At 42.9% G+C, this 13407-nt stretch overlaps 1 protein-coding gene across 4 annotated transcripts in view; it reads right to left on the bottom strand.

Annotated features, from left to right (window-relative positions):
• RERE (arginine-glutamic acid dipeptide repeats) overlaps window positions 1-13407 on the bottom strand; it is a 450961-nt gene that overhangs the window by 92883 nt on the left and 344671 nt on the right. For 3 of the 4 annotated variants that reach the window (XM_040325943.1, XM_040325944.1, XM_040325947.1), the window contains 2 exons: window positions 5559-5664; window positions 5377-5473 (listed from right to left, as the gene is read on the bottom strand). In XM_040325943.1, the coding sequence (XP_040181877.1) occupies window positions 5377-5473; window positions 5559-5664 (203 nt within the window). Of the gene's footprint in view, window positions 1-5376; window positions 5474-5558; window positions 5665-7633; window positions 7878-13407 lie in introns of those variants that run through there. The other variant, XM_040325946.1, reaches the window with a different exon arrangement.

Below are 13407 nucleotides of genomic sequence, written 5' to 3'. Positions count from 1 at the left end.
AACAGGGAAAGTGAAAGTAGGTTGATTGTATGATTTGCTGCTATTCTTTGTAAAGATGCAATGAGTGCCATACATTTGTATGTATCTTGTATGTATTTTGTAGGTACACTGTCAGTTTGCAACATACAAAGCTACAAGGGCCTTGAATGGCCACATTCACTGTACCCCAGAAATCATGAAGTTTAGGAGAATCGTATGCAGGAGTGCACTTTCAGCCTCCAGGCACCTGTAGCATAATTGTGAGACTTGTGGCTTTATTGGATGAAGTTTTGTAGGGGGTTCTCTACACCCTCTAAGTAGCTAGTATTTACTAGTATTGAGCTTGCAAAAATGTCTTGCTTTCTTCTCCCACCATTAAAAGGGGTCTTCATTTCTGATAAACATTACATAGATAATGGATAAATTATGGTGTAGTGGGGTCTGGACCGAGCATAGTTGTTCAAATAGCGTTAGCTCTAAATGCTTTGTGACCGCTGGGAAACGCTTGAAGTTAGGAGCTGAAGTTAAAGCTTCGTAAAAGTCAAAATCTAGAGCAAAGGAAACCTTGAGCTCTGCTCTTCTGTTTGGTTTATTATGAGAGAAATGAACAAGTCTGAAAACTCTTCTATTTAAGAATATGTAAACCCAACATTTCATATTCTTGATATGTCCCTGCTGTACCATGTACTTGTATGAGAAGGTATTCTCTTCTCTTTGTACTGCTTCCTTTGTGTGAAATCATTTCCTATGACCACACTAAGCAGGAGAACACACTGTGGTCAGTTCTCTAGTTGTGCTGGGAACGCAGTATACTCGCCTACAATAATCAGATGCGTTATAAAACTCCCTCCTTTCCTGTGCAGCCATTCACTGGGAAGATCAGAGTACTGCCGTTTCTCTTCCCCCAGCTCTTATACAGCTGAGAATAGAGGTAATGTGATCAATTATAAAAAAGGGGGAAAAGGGTATTTATATATTTTTTTTTATATCTATACACAAATGTTTTGCCTTTTGTTTCTATTTTAAACCGAATGGGTTGTTTTTGTTTGGGATCGTTTACAAATCACGAAAGGTATTGTTTAGTAGTTGGTAAGTGAGGATGCTCCTATCTCCTGACACCATCAGCCTACTATTTAGTCTCAGTGTTATTAGTGATTTCAATAGATAAAATAGTGCTTCTGGGATAGAGCATAGTCAAGGGGGTTCCACTTTATAACTGCAACTCCAAGCATTTCGTCCTCAACTTAACCCAACTGACACATCAGGAAGTCACTGCCATCCTACACATTGCCCTCTGCTGTAAATAGTCGGCTCACATACTGTGTATATCTGTTAGTACACAGACTCTTCTCCTAACTGCTCCGCCTCCACTACACCCAAAAGTAGAAGGTGTAATGCAAGAAAAGTGCATTTAAAGCGGAGGTTCACACAAAAACTGAACTTCCGCTTTTTGGAACCCTCCCCCCCTCCGGTGTCACATTTGGCACCTTTCAGGGGGAGGAGGGTGCAGATACCTAAGACAGGTATTTGCACAACTTCCTGGTTCTGACTCCTGTGGGAGTCTGGCCCCCCTACGTTACCCCCACGCTGTCTTCTGGGAAACACTGTTCCCAGCAGAGAGTGGGGACCAGTGACGGCGCGCCGCAACACTTGCGCAGTAGGGAACCGGACAGTGAAGGCGTAAGGCTTCACTTTTTGATTCCCTTAACCAGGATGGCAGCGGAAGAGGCCGAGGACTGAGCGATTGCTCAGCCTCGTCTGCTGAAATCGCGGGCACGCTGTACAGGTAAGTGTCCATTTTTTTTTAAAGGTCAGCAGCTGCAGTATTTGTAGCTGCTGACTTTTAAAATAAAAATTAAAAAAAATCGGCGGAACCTCCGCTTTAAGAGCAACTGTAATGCAGCTTTGGACCTGTTGACTGAAAACAATATTTTGCTATAAAACTTTAATGAGGCTATGCTGGTCAGTGCTCCTTCTTGGGTACTTTGGATGAACTAACTTTGTTTTGATGACTTGGTGTAAAACAGCAGCATGGCCTTCACACTTATATTAAAGTAGAGCTTTAAAAACTTTCCTATAGCTCGCATGGTGGAAAGTCCTTGCGGGCGCGCTCCTGTGATACAGCCAGCGGCCATAGCCGATCACTGTATCACTCGGCCCCACCCCTTCACGCCGCGTCATTGGATATGATTGACAGTAGCGCTTGCCAATGTCTTTTTAGGGGTCAGGTAAGTAAAGGGGGGCTCGGGGGGGGCGCTAATGCTCGGATGTTTTTTCACCTTAATGCATAGAATGCATTAAGGTGAAAAAACATCTACCTTACAACCCCTTTAAGGGAATGCCTTGGGGACCCCAAGCCACCAGAACCAGTGTCCCCATTGGAAGATTTCCCCCTCTATTACTTTTCTGGGGACAACCAAGAATTTGGGATTTTGAGATAATACATTTTCATATAAAGGGTCAGGCCCCCTTAAAATTACATTTAAGGTTTAGCCAAAGCATGTTGGAGTGGGGGGGCAGCTCTTGGATTCTTGCTGTGGATACACCACAAAAAAATCTCTTCCATAGATTTTGGTGTTGCTGCCCAGCTTTTTATTTTTTTAGCTACTCTTATTACATTTGTCGTATTATTAATCACAACAGGGAGAATGGGAACCCCTTATAATGGCACAGCAGCAAGTAAAGCACAGAGAGATCACCTATAAGATCCATTTATTTGTTTTGGGTGGACCAATTACTGCCTCAACATACAGCTATAACCTATGAAGAGCATTGCTTTATGCATAATGGAAAAACACAAATTATGTTCACTATACACATTTACAGCCTCTTGTTTTTTTTGGTGGATTATACTGTAAATAAATGACTGAGATCACAGTGTTAGAGCTTAAGATCACCAGGATCTACAACACCTAAACCTGTACACATACGTACTATAGCATACCCTGTCCAGGTAGGATGTCTATCACCAGGCTCTGCAGGAATGTGTGGGGTTCCAGTAAAGCTGTGCTGTAAGTGAACGAAGATTATCCACTCTCTGGTCTCTAGCTCCAGACGCCCCAAGCACAAGTTGGAGCTAATTTGCCTTGAAATCAGCAGCTCTGGTTATGTGGCTCTGAACAAAGCAAAATGTATCCAGATGGTTTTACTTAAGCGCCATCTGAGCGTTATTATCAAACAGATTACTCGGTTTCACGTTCTGCCGGCAACCATACCACAGACCGCCAAGTGCAAAGCTGTGCCAGGAAAATAATTTCAACTTCACCTCTTTTCACTCCAGTTTGAAATAGACCAGGTCCCTTCCATAAACTTTCCACTTCCCCACAAAGCCCACGAATGTGGCTTAGAGTACATTGTGTTACCTTAACGCATATAGAGCTACACCATCAAATCTAGGCTCAACTAACTCCTGTATAATAAAGATTTAACCTACTAATTGCATTTATTTGCTACTTGTCTATAGACATCAGGGAAAATAGAACATTCAAAGTGATACTAAAGTTTAAAAATAAACAAACATGTCATAATTACCTTCTCTGTGCAGTGGTTTTACACAGAGCAGCCTCTTTTCAGGTCCCTCGCTGGGGCTCCTGGCCCCTACCTCCTGCCATGTGCCCCCACAGCAAGCAGCTTGCTATGGGGGTATCCAAGCCGAACTGCTGCTCTGTGTGTTCATTCAGACGTCGAGCTGCGGCTCGGCCCTGCCCCCTCTCCCTGCTCATTGGCTAACTAATTTTGATTGACAGCAGCGGGAGCCAATGCACCCGCTATGTATTTCAGCCGATCAGGAGAGAGACTGGATAGCCACCTATGCACAAGATATAATAGACAGCACATTGTGCTGTTTACACTAAGCATGTTTGTAGTTGCTGACTTAGGGGTAGATTCAAATAGCCCGCCGTAACAGTGAGGCAGGTTCTGTATTCAGAAAGAACCTGCGCCCTAAGTTAAGGCGGCGTAGCATATGTGGTCCGACGTAAGCCCGCGGAATTCAAATTATCCATGTAGTGGGCGTGTTGTATGGTAATGAAGGCTGACCTCACGTAATTGACGTTTTTGACTAACGGCGCATGCGCCGTCCGTGAACGTAACCCAGTGTGCATGCTCCAAATTAACCCGCAAAAAGCCAATGCTTTCGACGTGAACGTAAATTACGCACAGCCCTATTCGCGAACGACTTACGGAAAATTATGCGCCGGCCCGACGTCCATACTTAACATAGGATACGCCTCATATAGCAGGGGTGACTTTAGGCCGGAAAAAGCCTAACGTAAATGAAGTAAAAAAATGCGCCAGGCGGACGTACGTTTCTGAATCGGCGTATCTACCCAATTTGCATATTCATTGCGTAAATCGACGGAAGCGCCACCTAGCGGCCAGCGTAAATATGCAACTAAGATACGACGGCGTAAGAGACTTACGCCAGTCGGATCTTAGCAAAATTCCGGCGTATCTTGTTTTCTGAATACAGAAAAAAGATACGCCGGAGCATCCTAGAAGTTACGCGGCGTATCAATAGATACGCCAGCGTAAATTCTTTCTGAATCTACCCCTTAATATTTTGGGGGAGATTCTTTAAAGTGGACCTTCAGGCATTTTTTAACTTTCCATCTATTATGAAATCTTCTGCCCTTATTTTAACTTTGAATGGTAAAACATTTTTTTCTGCCAGTAAATACCTTATAAAGCCCACTTCCTGATTCTTGTCTGGTCATTAGCCTAGGTTTATGACATCATGCACAGCTCTCTCTCTTTCTCCTGAGTGTTTGCCAGGAAGTGAGGGGGGGGGGGCGAGTCATAAGAGGGCCAATGAAGGCTGCAGAGTTGGAGGTGTGCCTTTGTAAATCCTGGAAGCTTTAGCTGCCCACAGTTAAAATGGCTGCAGCCAGACTTCGTGGAGAGAGATTTCTGCAGCATATTTGGCAAGTACAGAATCACAGTATAGATATAATATGCAAAGTGGTTGGAGGGAAGCTTTAGAATGGCAAAGATGTTTTTATCACAAATTATGTGAGCAGACTTCTCTAAAGTAAAGCTGTTATGAATGAGAAAATGAGGCAGCCGTAGTTGAGATCTTCTTGAAAAGTGCTAGTTGCCCGACTGCCTTTCTTCAATTTTTTGCTTCACTACTTTGGATCTCTGACACAGATAGGCGTGCAGATTAAAAGTTTGGGTATTCTGATCCTTATGATCTGCATGATTGTTGGAACGAAAGTACTGCAGTCAGCATGTTGATATGATAGCCAGGCAACTAAGGTTTTTTTTTTAGATGGCTAAAGCAGCCCCTTTATTTTTCTCTTGTCAAGTTCACCCATTTCTCACCTGAAAACACCCCTCTAAACATAAGCCATTCAGACGAAACCCATGGGAACAAAACAAAAACCTGTGAAGATTTACCTGAGAGCAGCTGCATGATAAGTGTCAACATAATCAGAGATGAAGAGCTCTCGATTCCGAATGACTGGATCTGTAATGACCAGCTCCCGTCCAGAATCTACACAAGTGTAAAAAAGAAAATATTGTATTGTTGTATAACATATTCATCACAACTGCTGTAGGCGAGAGAAAAAACAACTCACCATTTTCATTGTGCCGATCTTGTACCAAGTGCTGGTAAACCGAGTCTGGAACCTCTGACTGACGGTAGTACCACTTTACATTCATCAGTAGATGGTCTCGTTTACTCTGCAAATCAAGAAAAAAATAATTACATTTCGTCCACATAGAGATCATGAACTAAACATATCCTATAGAACAAGTAAAGAGGACTACACACACACACACACTACAGCAGGGGTAGGCAACCTTGGCTCTCCAGCTGTGGTGAAACTACAAATCCCATCATGCCTCTAGGAGTCATGCCTGCGATTATCAGGGTCTCATGAAGGCTGGAGGGCCTAGGTTGCGTACCCCTGCACTACAGTTTACGATTTTGACTTCATCCAAATAACTGAAACAGAATTAAAATCTAACACTTGTTACACATGGTTCCTGTGATGTCAAAAACTGTAATCCTATTTTAAATATCTTCCTTTCAAAAAATCATGCCAGCAAGGTATCCCTGCCCTGGGGTGACAATAATTAGTTTAGCTGCAGCGTTGGGCATCACGTTAGTTATATGGTAAGGTATAGATGAGTGGTTTTAACCCTGTCCTCAAGTATCACCAACAGGCCATATTTGCAGGTGCTTTAAATCAGAGTCAATGGCTTGATATTTTGGACAGCTATTTTATCCAAGAGAAACTTCCAAAACATGGCCTGTTGGGGGTACTTGAGGAAAGAGTTGAAATTTCTCAGACTGCCATGTGAGCTAAAATCAGCTCACATGTGCCTATAGTAGAGATGGCCTTTAAACTATGTACAGCTAATACAATCTTCAGCCATCAGGCCTTCCAGTGGTCAGTATCACTGTTTTTTTCCTCCATAGTGTCTCATACATCTTGAAATTCTTTATTCCAACATGATTGCTAATTATTCAGTTCCTTAAGAGTACTTCTTGCGACTTCCAGGGCAAAAAACACATTCAGGAACATTTCCTGGCACTGCTGTAATTACTGCAGAGAGAACAGAAACCAATCTCAAAACACTTAAAGTGGTTGTAAAGGTACAATTTTTTCCCCCTAAATAGCTTCCTTTAACCTAGTGCAGTCCTCCTTCACTTACCTCATCCTTCCATTTTGCTTTTAAATGTCCTTATTTCTTCTGAGAAATCCTCACTTCCTGTTCTTCTGTCTAAATACACACCGTAATGCAAAGCTTTCTCCCTGGTGTGGAGTGTCGTGCTCGCCCCCTCCATTGGACTACAGGAGTGTCAGGACGCCCACTAACACACAGCTCCTTTATCTGCAACGCAGAGAGCGTCCTGACTCTCCTGTAGTCCAAGGGAGGGGGCAAGCACGACACTCCACACCAGGGAGAAAGCCTTGCATTACTGTGTGGAGTTACAGACAGAAGAACAGGAAGTGAGGATTTCTCAGAAGAAATAAGGACATTTAAAAGCAAAATCGAAAGAATGAAGTGAAGGAGGACTGCACTAAGGTAAAGAAGCTATTTAGGAAAAAAAATTGTACCTTTACAACCTCTAATGCTTAATCAACAAGTGCAGAGCCCCAAACATTAAGAGTCATTTGTTTATCTTTTTGGACTAGTGTGCAGTCTATATAAGTGAATAGAGATGTAGCGGTTGTATGAACTCCCCCACACAGCACAGGCACAGAGTCTGAAGCAGAGACCATTTAAACTAGGCTGTGTGAAAGAGTCTATAAAGTCGATGGGTTCCTGTTCGCATACAGGCTGCCTACACAGCCCCACTCTAGTTCAAAAAGATAAATGGCACTTCATACTGTATGGCGCCCTGCGTCCATGTGAATTAGGTTTTACACTTATATGCCAGTAAAATTTTAATAACTTTTGCCAAGTACTATTTGCATGTAAACTGACCACAAGACAGTGTTATGTGAAGTTTGAGGGGGAAAAAAAACACACTTTTTACCAGGCCTTTCATAGACAAGTGGAACATTTAAAAATTGGGAACCTCTCAGCATGTCACAGGTGTCAATGAAGCAAAGAGGCACAAACTACAGCTCCCTCAAATTTCTTATGAGCACAAAAACATTCATTGATCATATTCCGTATTACACACAAATAAATTCACCTTGTGAGTAATAAATACATTTGCCATCCTAGATGTTGCCATATAACAAGTTGTGATATCATCAATGTGCCCCACATAGCTGGTGCAGATAGCAGAGCTGGAAGAGGGACCCAGCAGGTCCACCCAGGACTGCCTGCAGAAGACTACAAAATGGGGTAAATATAAGAACAGTCACCCTGCACAAGGACAAAGGGTTATAGGATCAGCAGGAACTGCTTTGTATTATAGGCAGCTCCTGCACAGAGGCAAAGTACTACAATAGATTTTACTGCACAGATTTGAAAAATATACACCACAAAGATTTAAGAATACACATTGTATTTAAAGAAAGAACAAGTTACATTTTGCATTGCGCTGTCTGTCACAAGATACAATCTTTTCAACTCTGATGCATCCCCCTGGGTTCTTGCTGCTGCACATTCCCATCCCTGTGCTCTGCAGTGTGCCGAGTAGCAGGGAAATCCCCTTAGTGTTCTGAGAGGCTGACTATTTCAACTCTAATGTTGCAGAGCACAGGGACCAACATTGCGGAGGCAGTGGAAGTGTAGAAGATCCAAGCTTTCCAATCATTGTATGTCATAAAAAGGAAGCCAAGGTGGTTATGCATTACACTTGTTTCTCTAGAATCTTTTTCATTTAAGTTTCTGGAATTCTCATTTAAAACAAGGTGAGAACAGACATTACTGGGCTTGGCAACTGTTGATCTGTAAACTACAAAGGGACCCTCACATTAGATCTCCAGACCCCCCCCCCCCCCTCTGTGGCTCAACCCACATTTACCAGAGTTTTTGACTATCCCAGACCCAGGTTTCTGGGCTACTAGAGGTATCAAAAACCTGGAGCATGTCTGCATTAGTGGCTCCCTTCTGACCTTTGATTCCTTCAAGGAGAAATTCGGGCTCTCTAATCGACAATTCTTTCGATTTCTTCAAATTCACCATGCCTTCGCTGCCCAATTTGGTCCCACACCAGTACTTCTCCTCTGGTCCAACCTTGAATCCACATTAAAGGTTACTCCTCTGGTCAAACCCACCTCTACCATTTACAAAGCTTTATTGCCTTCAGTCCACTTTGGTCTGGAGGACTTGCTCTCTAGGTGGCAGGACGAGATCCCGGGATCTGGATTCAGTAGACTGGGAGGACGCCTGGGAATATCCTTTCTTACAGCTGATCTCTGTTAAAGATCGGTTGATACAATTTAAACTGCTTCATAGAGACTATTTGTCACCCCAAAGATTATCCAAAACAAATTCCTCCTCCAACTGTTGGAAGTGCGATATGGCAAATGCCGACTTCAAGAGCTGTCCCAGAATCCAGCTCTTCTGGGCGAAGGTCATGATCTTCATTGAAACCTTGACCTTAATTTATGTTCCCCGGAATGTATCGATCTGTTTGCTTGGTCTGGTGGGCTCCTTGGCCCACCGCCGAGCAAACAGAGCGCTAATAGGACTTCTATTGTTTTACGCTAGGAAGGCTCTACTCATTAAATGGAAACAAGCGGAGGTACCTTCTTTGAATACATGGAAATCGCTGATCAACTCAGCAGTGCCACTGTACAAAGATGCCTATGTCACCAGATGCTGCCCAGCCAAGTTTATCAAAATATGGAGCGTATGGGTAGAATCAGACATCACAAACCCAACACAATAGGTATTGTTCCAGTTGACTGCCTATTTCAGCTAAAAGTTTTGTAAGAGTGAAGACCTCGTTTTGCCATTATCTGAAGGTTCTCCTAAATGCGCTATCCTCAACCTCAGCAGCTCTTCCCGATGTGGTCACCTGAAATACATGACACACTATCCTCCTCCTGTCCTCCCAATATTAATGACACGAGTAGTTTAGGTTATAGTAGTTATATAGATAGGATAAATGTATAGGATTGTTTTAATGGTTATTTCAGCCGGGGTATGCCCAGAGGCTGTATTATGTAACTGTTGTTTTATTTTTAGGCAAACTCAATAAAAAAAGAAAAAAGCACTGTCCAGAGGGTCAGGAGAGAATATAAACACCTCCTACAAGCTTTACTAGAAACGGATACAAGTCACAAAACTGCTGATGAGAAAAAGGTATATTTACTAAAATAACTGCATTTCCATATTCTGTGTACGACCAGATATAGTAAATGCAGGTTCTGGGTTTCGTAACACTTTAAATAGAGTTAGCCACTGGGACATAAAAGGAATGATTTTCATAGGTCTACGCAGTCTACTTGTCTGTACACATGTGTGGTTTACTTGCATGCATAGAGTGTCCTTGGTTGCCAGGTCGCAGGCAGCTCCTGCCATCTAACAACTTTGGATGCTAGGATGGAGCCGGCCATTCAGAGCAGACATGTACGGTATACATTGATAATGAGCAATAAATGGCGTTGATTACACATTGTTGATGTTGGCATGGCGATCCTGAGCATTGACGGCGGAGCACAATTGTGCTATAGGCAGGTTAAGAATAGCAGAAACATTTACATGCACATGACATTAAATGCATATTTTCCTTTTTTTCCCCCTTTAGATTATGCAACCTAATGAAGCTTCAATTTATGGATTTGTGCACGGCTGTGTGTATGGAGCTATAGAAATGAATATCGCATCATTCAGATCCATTTAAAAAACACTAATTGCAGCGTATTTTGCACCCGTGTGAATGAGCCCTGATTGAGGAACTGCCGCCTTATTCTTTGAAGTGGTGATGGACAAAATTGCACATTTGTTTCAAAAACCTATATTTTAGTTTAGAGGTTTAAAACCTCCAAAACTTGTCCTCCACTTGCACTTTTAAACAACTGATCCAGCAAGGCGCAGCATAGTAACAGCACTGGTGTATGTAAATAGCATGAGCCAAGTGGGAATTAACCCCCCTCCCCCCACCACATAGCAAGCTAAGAGGAGATGCTGGGTTTTTCTCACTACTAAATTGGACTGCCTGTGTTGTTGGAGTCAAATAAGGTCAGATGGATGTCTGAGCGCTGACGAGCTATGGGGAAGGGTTTCACACCCCTCACTTCAGCTTTTTATTACCAATTGTTGGCGTTGCTTGCCCGAGTACATGCCCTAAAGGGCTGCAGCATGGAAAAATGTGTAATTCCCTTTATACATAGGTCACACTAGTGCTGATCTGTGGGAAGAGAACTTGTAATTTTCAGGGCAATTAGAAGGTTTTCAAACGGTCGATAAAGAATGGAGACATAAAATGGATGTAAATGAGAAGCACACCGACTTCTGCTGATCGGAAAAAAACATACTTGACAACAAAATAAATATTACTTATTATTACCCAGCACTGCTTTTCAGAAACCGCCGCTGTATTGGCTGCAGACACACATTTAAAATTCTGTAAGTCTGAAACTAAAACACCATTAAAGAGAACCATTGAAGATAGAGACATGATCAATGCCATAACGGACTAGTATTTAAAGGCCTTGTTCACGCAGGGTGCATCAAGGCATACACCCATACCAAGCCGTGTTTACCTGTACAGGTGTTCTGTGCCTCCCCATTCATTAGGACACATTGGGGTAGATTCAGAAAGAATTTACGTTGGCGCATCCATTGATACACCGCGTAAATTCTAATCTGCGCCGGCGTATCTTTTTTCTGTGTTCAGAAAACAAGATACGCCGGAATTTGGCCAAGATCCGACTGGCGCAAGTCTCTTACGCCGTCGTATCTTAGTTGCATATTTACGCTGGCCGCTAGGTGGCACTTCCGTCGATTTACGCAAGGAATATGTAAATTAGGTAGCTACGCCGATTCAGAAACGTACGTCCGCCCGGCACATTTTGTTTACGTCGTTTGCGCACCGCTTTTTCCGGCGTAGTTACCCCTTATAAAGCAGGGGTAAGTCATGTTAAGTATGGACGTCGGAAACGACCGAACAGCGTTGTATTTTACGTCGTTTACGTAAGTCGTTCGCGAATACGGCTGTACGTAAGTTACGTTCACGTCGAAAGCATTGACCGTTTGCGGCGTAATTTGGAGCATGCGCACTTGGAAACTTTCACGAATGGCGCATGGGGTCACAATAAATTTAAATAAAACACGCCCACATCATCCACATTTGAATTAGGCGGGCTTACGCCGGACCACATACGTTACGCCGCCATAACTTAGGGCGCAAGTTCTTTATGAATACGGAACTTGCGCCCTAAGTTACTGAGATACGTTACGCCGGCGGATAGATACACAATTATATCTTAATCCGGCCCATTGACTACAAGGACACAGCCAAGGATCCCAATTTGTCAACTGAGGGAGCAGCGGCTCTGTATGTGCAGTTGCAGCATCCCAATGGACATCAAACACCTGTGCTTCACTGGCTGCATGCTTGTCCTAGTTCAGTGACCCACTAGTTGGACAACCAAGACAAAACAAAAATGATATATGCGCACAACTAATGTAAAAGCTCCTGGATGTCCACCTCCTTTAATGCCGCAAACACACGATCGGAATTTCTGACAACAAATGTTCGATGTGTGAGCTTTTGGTCACATATTCCGACCGTGTGTATGCTCTATCAGACATATGCTGTCGGAATTTCCGACAACAAATGTTTGAGAGCGGGTTCTCTATTTTTCCGACAACAAAAGTTGTTGTCGGAAATTCCAATCTTCTGTAATTGAGGCCGCGGCTTTGCGGCCTTCTGCAGGCCTATGCTTCCTTCTGTGATCTGGCGCCATCTTGTGGTGGCCATTGGCATGACAAGTAAACCAGAAATCCAGCAATTCTAATGGAGCTTCCCCAGTGTTTTCACTGCCATCTCCTTCCCTCTAATTGGCGCCCCCAAACATTATATATATTTTTTATCATAACACCCTAGAGAATAAAATGGCGTTCGTTGCATACCGTATTTGCGCAGCGGTCTTACAAGCGCACTTTTTTTCTGGAAAAATTCACTTTTTTTAATTAAAGAATAAGACAACAGTGAAGTTAGCCCATTTTTTTTTTTTTATATTGTGAAAGACAATGTTACGCTGAGTAAATTGATACACAACATGTCACGCTTCAAAATTGCGCCCGCTCGTGGAATGCCGACAAACTTTTACCCTTTAAAATCTTCATAGGCGACGTTTAAAAAAAATCTACAGGTTGCATGTTTTGAGTTACAGAGGAGGTCTAGGGCTAGAATTATTGCTCTCGCTCTACCAATCGCGGCGATACCTCACATGTGTGGTTTGAACACCGTTTACATATGCGGGCGCTGCTCACGTATGTGTTCGCTTTTGCGCGCAAGCTCGTCGGGACGGGGTACGTTTTCTGGCTCCTAACTTTTTTAGCTGGCTCCTAGATTCCAAGCAAATTTGTCAAACCCTGATTTACATTAAAGCATGCATGAAGCCAAAATGTTATTTCATCATATTGGGTGAAGTAGGTGAGGGATAAAACCAATACCCCTTTACTTTTGCCATCTGTATTTCATTATAGAGATTTCGCTTTACTTGCTATCCTGTAGATTTCACATGAAGTGATGGGAAATCTTTGCAATGGAAGGGAGATCCTTGTAACAGGAACAATTCACCTTTATTCCTGTTTTGGTGGCAACTTAAAGTTTTCCATACACGCTCCCTTTCATTGATGGTGACATCAGGACAATTAGAAAATGTGAATATCCCCAACTGGGACACCCAGCTGTAAAAGCTATTGGGGTGTCAAGCCCTAATCAAAAACAATGCCTTTAGTTATATTGTAAGCTGTTCACATTCAAATTCAGTAAAAAACACACACACATAAAAAACAAAAAGGCTGCCTGTATAATCCTGGGCTCCACACCAATAAAGA

The sequence above is a fragment of the Rana temporaria genome, chromosome 10 (genome assembly GCF_905171775.1).
Source record: "Rana temporaria chromosome 10, aRanTem1.1, whole genome shotgun sequence".
Classification (NCBI taxonomy): Eukaryota; Metazoa; Chordata; class Amphibia; order Anura; family Ranidae; genus Rana; species Rana temporaria.
The sequence above is the reverse complement of the archived record's forward strand: the minus strand, read 5'-3'. Positions and strand labels throughout refer to the sequence as shown.